Raw genomic sequence first — 11483 nt, forward strand, 5'->3', positions numbered from 1 at the left:
TCCGACTGGATACGGATCTGCCTGCCCTCCAGCCACCGATGGAAAGCCAATAAGGCTAGATACACTGCCCTTATCTCCAGAACATTGATCTGAAGGGAAGACTATCGGAGTCCAGGTTCCCTGAGCCCTGTGGTGGAGAAAAACCGCTCCCCACCCTGACAGGCTCGCGTCCGTGGTGACCGCAGCCCAAATTGGGGGTAGGAAGGATTTTCCCTGCGATAGAGAATTGGGAAGGAGCCACCACTGAAGAGACGTCTTGGTTGCAAGGGAAAGAGAGACTTTCCTGTCGAGGGAAGCCGACCTCCTGTCCCATTTGCGGTGGAGTGGCCGCAGATGGAATTGCGCGAACGGCACTGCCTCCATTGCTGCCACCATCTTCCCCAGGAAGTGCATGAGGCGCCTTAAGGGGTGTGACTGACCCCGAAGAAGAGATTGCACCCCTGCCTGCAGAGAAAGCCGTTTGTCCCGCGGTAGCTTGACTAACGCTGACAGTGTATGAAACTCCATCCCGAGGTAAGTCAGTGATTGGGTCTGTGTCAACTTGGATTTCGGGAAGTTGATGATCCACCCGAACTGCTGGAGAGTCGCCAGAGCGACGGTAAGGCTGTGTTGACACGCCACCCGAGAAGGGGCCCTGACTAGGAGATCGTCTAAGTAGGGAATCACCGAGTGGCCCTGAGAGTGTAGGACCGCCACAACGGATGCCATGACTTTGGTGAAAACCCGTGGGGCTGTCGCCAGGCCGAAAGGCAATGCCACGAACTGAAGGTGTTCGTCCCCGATGGCGAAACGCAAGAAGCGTTGATGCTCGGGTGCGATCGGCACGTGGAGATAAGCATCCTTGATGTCGATCGATGCTAGGAAGTCTCCTTGTGACATCGAGGCGATGACCGAGCGGAGAGATTCCATCCGAAACCGTCTAGTTCTCACATGTCTGTTGAGTAGTTTGAGGTCCAGAACGGGACGGAATGATCCGTCCTTTTTTGGCACCACGAACAAGTTGGAGTAAAAGCCGCGACCACGTTCCTGAAGGGGAACGGGGATCACAACTCCTTCTGTCTTCAGAGCGTCCACTGCCTGAAAAAGTGCGTCGGCCTGAGCGAGGGGCGGAGAGGTTCTGAAGAAACGAGCCGCAGGACGAGAGCTGAACTCTATTCTGTAACCGTGAGACAGAATGTCTCTCACCCATCGGTCTTGAACATGTGGCCACCAAGCGTCGCCAAAGCGGGAGAGCCTGCCACCGACCGAGGATGCGGCTAGGGGATGCCGAGTCATGAGGAGGCCGCCTTGGAGGCAGTGCCTCCTGCGGCCTTTTGGGGGCGTGACTTGGACCGCCACGCATAGGAGTTCCTCTGGCCTTTCTCCGGCCTGCTGGACGAAGAGGATTGGGGCTTGGCGGAGGGACGAAAGGACCGAAACCTCGATTGTATTTTTCGTTGCTGAGGTCTCTTAGGTTTGGATTGGGGTAAGGAGGAGTCCTTTCCCTTGGATTCCTTAATAATCTCATCCAATCGTTCGCCAAACAAGCGGTCGCCAGAAAACGGCAAACCGGTTAAGAACCTCTTGGAGGCAGAGTCTGCCTTCCATTCGCGCAGCCACATGGCCCTGCGGACTGCCACAGAGTTAGCGGATGCCACAGCTGTACGGCTAGCAGAGTCTAGGACTGCGTTCATGGCGTAGGAAGAAAAAGCTGACGCTTGAGAAGTCAAAGACGCAACTTGCAGAGCAGAATTACGTGTGACAGCATTAATCTCAGCCAGACAAGCTGAGATAGCTTGGAGTGCCCACACGGCTGCAAAGGCCGGGGCAAAAGACGCGCCCGTGGCCTCATAGATGGACTTCACCAGAAGCTCTATCTGCTGTATCAAAGTTAAGGGCGACGTCAGGGTCAGAGCCCTGAGCTGCGACGTCCGCCTCGTCCTCCAGAGAGTCCTCAAGCTGGGAACCCGAGCAGCGTGAAGAAGTCGGGGAAGATTCCCAGCGAGCCCGCTTAGCCTGTCTAGGACTGTGGTCCGGGCAGGAGTCCTCCACGTGAGACCTAGGGCCCAACCTGGGAGCGCGCTGCGGCGCGGACCGAGAGGGGCCTGGAGGCGACGATCCAACAGGGGCCGGGGCCTGTGTAAGGACCGGTCTGGACTGCAAAGCTTCTAGCAGCTTGGCAGACCATTTGTCCATAGACTGAGCCATGGATTGTGAAAGTGACTCAGAGTTTCTCAGCAAAAGAGGCGAACTCTGTCCCTGCCGCCTGGACAGGGGGAGCAGGGGGGTCTACATGAGCCGAGGGGCCCACTAGTGACCGAGGCTCCGGCTGAGCAAGCGAAGCAGGGGTCGAGCATTGCTCACAGTGAGGGTAGGTGGAACCCGCAGGTAACATAGCCCCACAAGAGGTACAGGCCGCAAAAAAACCCTGTGCCTTAACAGCTTTGCTCCTTGTGGACGACATGCTGTTGTCTCCTAGCAGAATGATCACTGAGGGTATATGGGCAAAAAAAGGATATACAGCCCGACCGAACAGAAATATATATATATAAATACGTATCTATTCCGGCACCCTAGGGGGACCAGCACCGGGTGACCGGTGTGGCTTACCGACCGCTAAAAAGCGGAGTGTGTGTCCTCCAGATTCCCTGCCTTAGGTCCCCCGGAGCTGCAGAGCTCTTCACTGAGAATCCTCCACCGGCAGAATGCCAAAAAATGGCTGCCGGAGCTCTCAGGGGAGGAGTGGAGCCGTGGGCGGCGCCAGGAAAGTGCGGGAATCTGGGGTCCCCACAGTGATTAGTGAGGGGGGAGGAAACATGCAGGATGGTCCGGCCCTCACATCCGACGTCAGGTCGGCAGTCCCGCCCTTACCCCTGACAGGCAGGCCCGGGGGCGGGATTTTTGCGACTAGGCCGCGATGAAGCCGGGGACTAAATTTGAGACCGCGCCCGACAAGCAGGCACGGTCGGCGCGGAAGTCCGCCGGCCTTCTCAATTCAGCAGCTGCCGCGGCGTCCGGGAAGAAGGTGCGCTCCCTGCACAGTCCCCTATGGGGACACAGAGTACCTTAGAGTTGCAGGGCCCGGTCCCTGAGGTTGAATAGACTCCTGTCCGGCAGATTCCCACAGGGGCTGCGGAGGGAGCACGGTCCCAGTAAATGGATGACCGCTCAGGATCCCACTTCTCCCAGAGCCGCTAAGGGATGGTGAAGGAGACGGCATGAGGCTCCGGCCTTTGTACCCACAATGGGTGCCTCAACCTTAACAACACCGCCGACGTAGTGGGGTGAGAAGGGAACATGCCGGGGGCCCCGTGGGGGCCCTCTTTTCTTCCAACCGACATAACTAATATGAGAATGCATGAGTGGATGTGTGCCTCCTTCCACACAAAGCATAAAACTGAGGAGCCCGTGATCCACGGGAGGGTCTATAGGCAGAGGGGAGGGGTTACACTTTTTTAAGTGTAATACTTTGTGTGGCCTCCGGAGGCAGAAGCTATACACCCAATTGTCTGGGTCTCCCAATGGAGCGACAAAGAAAGAAGGCTTTGAACCTCTCACCGTCCGGAACAGGTACCATCACCCCCGCCGTTTGGAGGGAGTGGATCGCTGAGGAGAAGGCCTCGTAGTGTTTTGAAGCCTTTGGGGGGGGGGTTTGAGAGAAAAGACTGACCAGGGGATGGGGTCCAGAATTCAATGTGGTAACCGGAAGACACAAGGTATCACACCCATTAGTAGTCTGAGGCGGCGGCCCAGATGGAGGATGACGAGACTCCTCGGTCTTTGTCTAGACCAGAGGTTCCCAACTCCAGTCCTCAAGGCACACCAACAGTGCATGTTTTCAGGATTTCTTTAGCATTGCATGGGTGTTGGATTCAGCACCTGTGCAGGTGATTAAATTATCACCTGTGCAATACTAAGGAAATCCTGAAAACATGCACTGTTGGTGTGCCTTGAGGACTGGAGTTGGGAACCTCTGGTCTAGACTGCCAGGACGAGTTGGACTCGGGGAGGGCTGTGAAGGTCGGGCCCTGCGTGTCTAGTAAAAAAAACATCCTGGGCTAGAGTTGGGGGAGGGAGGTACTCTTTTTCCTCCTGTGGCGTCAGACAAAAAAAGAGCCTGTCCAGACGATCGGCAAACCATCGGTCTGGAAAAGAGTACTGTGAGAGGCTTCTTAGAGACAGAGTCCGCTCTCCATTATCGGAACCAGAGGTCCTTATGGATGGCTATGGTATTTGAGGCGGCAATAGCAGCGCCGAGGGAGGCCTGCATGAGGTACTCTGCCGCCGCAGCAATGTGAACTGTTACATCTGTGAGGGTCTGAGGGAAACTGGTAGTCCTGGTGGCTGTGCGACCCACACGGAAGGGGAGAGGGACCCGCGGCCTCGAGGCAGAGCGATCGAGCTGCTCCACTTGTCTGTCTGTCGGGTCCTTGAAGGAGGATCCATCAAGTAAAAGATAGGAGTGGTCCTTCAGGCAGGCGGAAGCCGGGTGAGGGTCCACCGAAGCCGGATCAGCCCAGCCCTTAGAGACAGCTAAGCCAAAGGGGTACCGGGACTCCATGAGTTTACGGATACCGAAGCGGCGTCAAAATTTTTTTTTTTGAGGTTTCTTCACCCTTTTAAAGGAGACCGCAGGGTCAGTAGTAGTGGATGGGAGATCTTCCACATGCAGAGTTTTGGTTGATTGCTGCAATAAGGGAGTCCATCGCCGCTTGATCGCTCGGGGAGGTTGAAACCAAGAAATCATCCCGGTACAAACATCATTCCCCTTCCTCCGGTTCCTCAGAGACCGCGGAACATGTGGGAGAACCCTATCTGTGTACCCAAGAGGGAGAACCATGGGGGTCATGCCCCTTTTCTGATCTGCAACCGGTGAAGCAGAGGGCTGATTCTTATCAGAAGGACCCTCTATAGAGGTGTCATCAGGCTGCGTTCTGTCCAGGGGCCCCGAGGGGTGTGAGGACGATGTTGCATAGCCAGCACCAGGTTCTGGGAACTGTGCCCATTCCGGGGGACTGGAAGCCGTAGGCTCTGGGCTGGCAGTGGTTGCTGCGGTGGTGGCGGGGGGGGGGGGGGTAAGCTACAGGGGCACCGGACTCACAGAAGGAAGAGGTGCTATCATCCCCTAGTAGCTCAGCGTCATAGTTGTTGCTGTAGTTGTGCAGGGCATAAAACATGTGACTGCAGCCCCTGGCTGCTGAGCCGCAAACTCTGATTGTAATGAGGGAGCAATGCTCTGCAGAGCTAATGTGCAAGTGAGGCTATAACTCACCCAGAACCCTGATGACCCCTCCCCTTCCCCTCCTCCTGCGTCCCAGTTCTGGGAAGGAGGAAGCCAGCTCTGAGAGACGCCCACAGGCTCTGATCACAACAAGAGGGAGCATTGCTCTGCAGATCCTGTGTGAGGGGGGGCGTGGCTTATCAAGTGTTGGAAGGGACGGGGCTTAGCTCTGACAAAAAGACACGAGAAAATATAATAAACCAAAAAAACAAAATGGTGGGAAGGGACTCCCCTTTCCCCCTCCAGCCCTGCACAACAATGGTGGACAGAAAAAACTCTATAAGTGTACCGCAGCTGCGGCTGCACTGAGTCCTGGGGGCTCTCCCCCTCCCCCCGCCACAGGTGGAATGCTATGCAGGAGTCTGCAATCACAGCTCATGAGCATCCAGTCAGTGTGACCTTTGCTCCAATTCAGTGTGGAAAGTCTGACACATGTTCTGCCAGCAGGCATCAACTCAGATCCTGCCAGAGGGACTGAGGAAGTTTTCCATCTGCTCTGGAAAAAAATAGGAAGGATCTCACCTCAACTCCTGTGGAGATGGCAGTCTGATGCCTGCTGCCTGGTCACACTGGTGCAGAACGTGTATCAACTCAGAGCATGCAAGAGGGACTGAGGAAGTTTTCTATCTGCTCTGAGCTCTGGAAAAAAAAATCGAAATGATCTCACCTCAGCTCCTGTGGAGATGGCAGTCTGCTGCCTGGTCACACTTGGTGCAGAACGTGTATCAACTCAGAGCCTGCAAGAGGGGCTGAGGAAGTTTTCATCTGCTCTGGAAAATCAGTGCCATGAGACCTGTCGTCCAGTGAGTAACAGCCCAGGATCCAGCGTCGCAGGAGGGGTACGGGGAGGCGACACTCCGCGTTCCCGCCTGTTGATGGTTTGGGGAAATCGGTCCCCGAAGGAAACCGTCGCCCTCTAAAAACAAAAAATTCTTGCTGCAGTAGTCTGCAGAGATGTGCCTCCTATAGACACTAAGCTACAACTGAAGTAGCCTGGCTGGGCTAGGGGGTGTATACTGCAGGGGAGGAGCTAACATCTTTGCATCTACTTAGTGTCCTCCTATGGATACGCAGCATAACACCCATGGTCCTGTGTCCCCCAATAAGGCATCAGAAAAATTTTCTTCTTTATTTCATTGTAGATAAAATTCCATCATGTCAAGTACAAAAAACATAGAGCAGGAGGACGCGTTTCGGATATCACATCCTTATTCTGTCTCTTCTGGAGACAGAAGAAGGATGTGATATCCGAAACACGTACTCCTGCTCTATGTTTTTTTGTATTTGACATGATGGAATTTTATCTACAATGAAATAAAGAAAACAATTTTTACTTTTAAACTTTGGACCCGTTTGCCGGACAATCCTACAAATTTATGATTGCAGCCGTGTATCTTATACTTTTAAAGGTTGCGGTGGTTCAGAGAATCTATATTATGAAGCTCCGTCTGGAAACTATATTTGGAGACGTTACCAGTGTGCCTGTGAGCTCAGCTGGCTGCTAGAGGTGATCGACAGGTTTCTTCTTATGTTCTCAAGACAGCGAAATCTGTTGATCCCCTCCAGCATGTCTAGGAGGAGATGGCCGTGTAAAGTATGGAATCTGGTCTCCCCAGCTATGGTCTCCCCAGCTATGGTCTCCCCAGCTATGGTCTCCCCAGCTATGGTCTCCCCAGCTATGGTCTCCCCAGCTATGGTCTCCCCAGCTATGGTCTCCCCAGCTATGGTCTCCCCAGCTATGGTCTCCCCAGCTATGGTCTCCCCAGCTATGGTCTCCCCAGCTATGGTCTCCCCAGCTATGGTCTCCCCAGCTATGGTCTCCCCAGCTATGGTCTCTCCAGCTATGGTCTCTCCAGCTATGGTCTCTCCAGCTATGGTCTCTCCAGCTATGGTCTCTCCAGCTATGGTCTCTCCAGCTATGGTCTCTCCAGCTATGGTCTCTCCAGCTATGGTCTCTCCAGCTATGGTCTCTCCAGCTATGGTCTCTCCAGCTATGGTCTCTCCAGCTATGGTCTCTCCAGCTATGGTCTCTCCAGCTATGGTCTCTCCAGCTGGATCCCCAAAGTATACTTTTTCTGAAACACTGGAGCAAACTTATCTAGTAGAAAACCTTTGGATTCTTATACTCTTACCTCTTCGCATTCTTTTCCCTTTTCACAAGTCGAAGCAGAACCTTCTTGACGCTCAACAGAGATGACAATGCCTTCATCTAGTGCAGAAGGCTTTTCAGGCTCTTGCATGAACAGAGGTTTTTCCTTCTGTTTAATCCATTGCTCATACACCTTTAACACCTTGCGCATGGCTGCGGCTTCACACACCGGTAACAGGAAAGACTGGAAGGGGAGACAAAAAAAAAATGAATTTGGAAAATCTCAAAGAAAGGTGAAAGTGGCACGGTACTGATGGAATTTTCTCTAGTTTGTAAATCCCAAAAAGAGACAATATTATAGGAAGCATCCCTTGCCGATAGATTCTGATAGTCAGGGGTGCTTATTAGCCACCTAAAAGCCAGTTGACTCTCCGACATGGACCTTCTCTATGTGTCTGTGCCATCAATAAAGGGAATTTTGTTTACTTACCGTAAATTCCTTTTCTTCTAGCTCCTATTGGGAGACCTAGACAATTGGGTGTATAGCTTCTGCCTCCGGAGGCCACACAAAGTATTACACTTTTAAAAAAGTGTAACCCCTCCCCTCTGCCTATACACCCTCCCGTGGATCACGGGCTCCTCAGTTTTGGTGCAAAAGAAGGAAGGAGAAAACTTATAAATTGGTCTAGGGTAAATTCAATCCGAAGGATGTTCGGAGAACTGAAGACCATGAACCATAAGAACAAATCAACATCAACAACATGTGTACACAAAAGAACAACCAGCCCGAAGGGAACAGGGGCGGGTGCTGGGTCTCCCAATAGGAGCTAGAAGAAAAGGAATTTACGGTAAGTAAACAAAATTCCCTTTTTCTTTGTCGCTCCATTGGGAGACCCAGACAATTGGGACGTCCAAGAGCAGTCCCTGGGTGGGTAAAAGAATACCTCAATAAAAGGAGCCGAAAACGGCCCCCTCTTACAGGAGGGCAACCGCCGCCTGGAGGACTCGCCTACCTAGACTGGCGTCTGCCGAAGCATAGGCATGCACTTGATAGTGCTTCGTGAAAGTGTGCAGACTAGACCACGTAGCTGCCTGACACACCTGCTGAGCCGTCGCCCGGTGCCGCAAAGCCCAGGACGCACCTACGGCTCTGGTAGAATGGGCTTTCAACCCTGAAGGAAGTGGAAGCCCAGAAGAACGGTAGGCCTCGAAAATCGGTTCCTTGATCCACCGAGCCAAGGTTGACTTGGAGGCCTGAGAGCCCTTACGCTGGCCAGCGACAAGGACAAAGAGCGCGTCTGAACGGCGCAGGGGCGCCATGCGAGACACGTAGAACCGCAGTGCTCTCACTAGATCCAAAGAGTGCAAATCCTTTTCACACTGGTGAATTGGATTAGGGCAAAAGGAAGGCAAGGAGATATCCTAATTTAGATGAAAGGGGGATACCACCTTAGGAAGAAATTCCGGGACAGGACGCAGAACCACCTTATCCTGGTGAAAAACCAGGAAGGGGGCTTTGCATGACAGCGCTGCAAGCTCAGACACTCTCCGAAGTGATGTGACCGCCACCAGGAAGGCCACCTTCTGAGAAAGACGGGAAAGAGAAACATCCCGCAGCGGCTCAAAAGGCGGCTTTTGAAGAGCCGTCAGAACCCTGTTAAGATCCCAAGGATCCAACGGACGTTTGTAAGGTGGGACCATGTGGCAAACCCCCTGCAGGAACGCGCGGACCTGCGGAAGCCTGGCTAGACGCTTTTGAAAAAACACGGAGAGCGCCGACACTTGGCCCTTGAGAGAGCCGAGGGACAAACCCTTGTCCATTCCAGATTGTAGGAATGAAAGAAATGTGGGTAAAGCAAACGGCCATGGAGACAAAACCGTTATCAAAGCACCAGGATAAGAAAAGTTGCCAAGACCTGTAATAGATTTTGGCGGACGTTGGCTTCCTGGCTTGTCTCATGGTGGCAATGACATCCTGAGATAACCCTGAAGACGCTAGGAGCCAGGACTCAATGGCCACACAGTCAGGTTGAGGGCCACAGTATTCAGATGGAAAAACGGCCCTTGTGACAGCAAGTCTCGACGGTCTGGAAGCGCCCACGGTTGACCCACCGCGAGATGCCACAGATCCGGATACCACGACCGCCTCGGCCAGTCTGGAGCGACGAGAATGGCGCGACGGCAGTCGGACCGGATCTTGCGTAGTACTCTGGGCAGCATTGCCAGAGGGGGAAACACATATGGCAGTCGAAACTGCGACCAATCCTGGACCAGAGCGTCCGCTGCCAGAGCTCTGTGATCCTGAGACCGTGCCATGAAGGCCGGGACCTTGTTGTTGTGTCTCGATGCCATGAGATCGAAGTCTGGCGTTCCCCAGCGGCGACAGATCTCTCGAAACACGTCTGGGTGAAGAGACCATTCCCCCGCGTCCATGCCCTGACGACTGAGAAAATCTGCTTCCCAGTTTTCCACGCCCGGGATGTGAACTGCGGAGATGGTGGAGCCTGTGACTTCCACCCACTGCAGAATCCGCTCGACTTCCTGGAAGGCTTGACGACTGCGAGTGCCGCCTTGGTGGTTGATGTAGGCGATGGCAGTGGCGTTGTCCGACTGGATTCGGATCTGCCTGCCCTCCAGCCACCGATGGAAAGCCAATAGGGCTAGATATACTGCCCTTATCTCCAGAATATTGATCTGAAGGGACGATTCAATTGGAGTCCAGGTTCCTTGAGCCCTGTGGTGGAGAAAAACCGCTCCCCAACCTGACAGGCTCGCGTCCGTGGTGACCACGGCCCAGGTTGGGGGGAGGAAGGATTTTCCCCGAGACAGAGATGTGGGTAGGAGCCCCACTGAAGTGATGTTTTGGTTGCAAGTGAAAGAGAGATGTTCTTGTCGAGGGAAGCCGAACTCTTGTCCAATTTGCGAAGAATGTCCCATTGGAGTGGCCGTAGATGGAATTGCGCGAACGGCACTGCCTCCATAGCTGCAACCATCTTCCCCAGGAAGTGCATGAGGCGCCTTAAGGGGTGTGACTGACTCCGAAGAAGTGACTGCACCCCCGCCTGCAGAGAAAGCTGTTTGTCCCGCGGTAGCTTGACTAACGCTGGAAGGGTATGAAACTCCATCCCGAGGTAAGTCAGTGATTGGGTCGGCGTCAACTTGAATTTCGGGAAATTGATGATCCACCCGAACTGCTGGAGAGTCGCCAGAGTGACGGTAAGACTTCGTTGACACGCCACCCGAGAAGGGGCCCTGACTAGGAGATCGTCCAAGTATGGGATTAGCGAGTGGCCCTGAGAGTGCAGGACCGCCACGACGGATGTGGATCCCGCAGGCAACATAGCCCCACAAGAGGTACAGGCTGCGAAAAAAACTTGTGTCTTAAGGGCTTTGCTCCTTGTGGACGACATGCTGCAAGCAATAAGTGTCCCTTAGGAGAGCGACCACTGAGGGTATATGGGAAAGGGTTAAACAGCCGTTCCGAATATATATAATATATGTAGATATATATATATATCACGGCACCCTAGGGGAACCAGCACCGGGTGACCGGTGTGGCTTACCAACCTCTGGTGTCCTCCAGATTCCCTGTCGTGGGTCCCCCAGAGCTGTAGAGATGTGCAGCTGCAGCATACACCGGCAGAATGCCAAACATGGCCGCCGGAGCTCTCAAGGGGGGAGTGGAGCCATGGGCGGCACCGGCAAAAGGCGGGAATCTGGAGGCCCCATAGTGGTCCATGAGAGGGGAGGGGAGGCATGCAAAGATGCTCCAGCCCTCTGTCCGAAATACCGCCCTTCCCCCTGACAAGCAGGCCTGGGGGCGGGATTTTTCGCGACTAGGCCGCGATGAAGCCGGGGACTAAATTTAAGGCCGTGCCCGACAAGCAGGCACGGCCGGCGCGGAAGTCTGATGAAAAAACAACGGACGGCGCTACTGGGGAGAGAGGCGACCTCTCTCCCCGTACCGTCCCCCCATGGGGACACAGAGTACCTTGAAGGTGATGGGCCCGGTCCCTGGGGGTGAAGACGCTCCGGTCCAGCAGGTTCCACCAGGGGCTGCGGATGGAGCACGGTCTCAGCAGGTGAATGACCGATGAAGCTCCCACTTCTCCCAGAGCCGCATAAGGGATGGTG

At 54.1% G+C, this 11483-nt stretch overlaps 1 protein-coding gene across 5 annotated transcripts in view; it reads right to left on the reverse strand.

Annotated features, from left to right (window-relative positions):
* Nucleotides 1–11483, reverse strand: part of RALGAPA1 (Ral GTPase activating protein catalytic subunit alpha 1) — a 371616-nt gene that overhangs the window by 258000 nt on the left and 102133 nt on the right. For all 5 annotated transcript variants that reach the window (XM_075330777.1, XM_075330774.1, XM_075330775.1 and 2 more), the window contains exon 11: nt 7393–7593. In XM_075330777.1, the coding sequence (XP_075186892.1) occupies nt 7393–7593 (201 nt within the window). The remainder of the gene's footprint in view (nt 1–7392; nt 7594–11483) is intronic.

Source organism: Anomaloglossus baeobatrachus, chromosome 12, assembly GCF_048569485.1.
Source record: "Anomaloglossus baeobatrachus isolate aAnoBae1 chromosome 12, aAnoBae1.hap1, whole genome shotgun sequence".
Taxonomy (NCBI): domain Eukaryota; kingdom Metazoa; phylum Chordata; class Amphibia; order Anura; family Aromobatidae; genus Anomaloglossus; species Anomaloglossus baeobatrachus.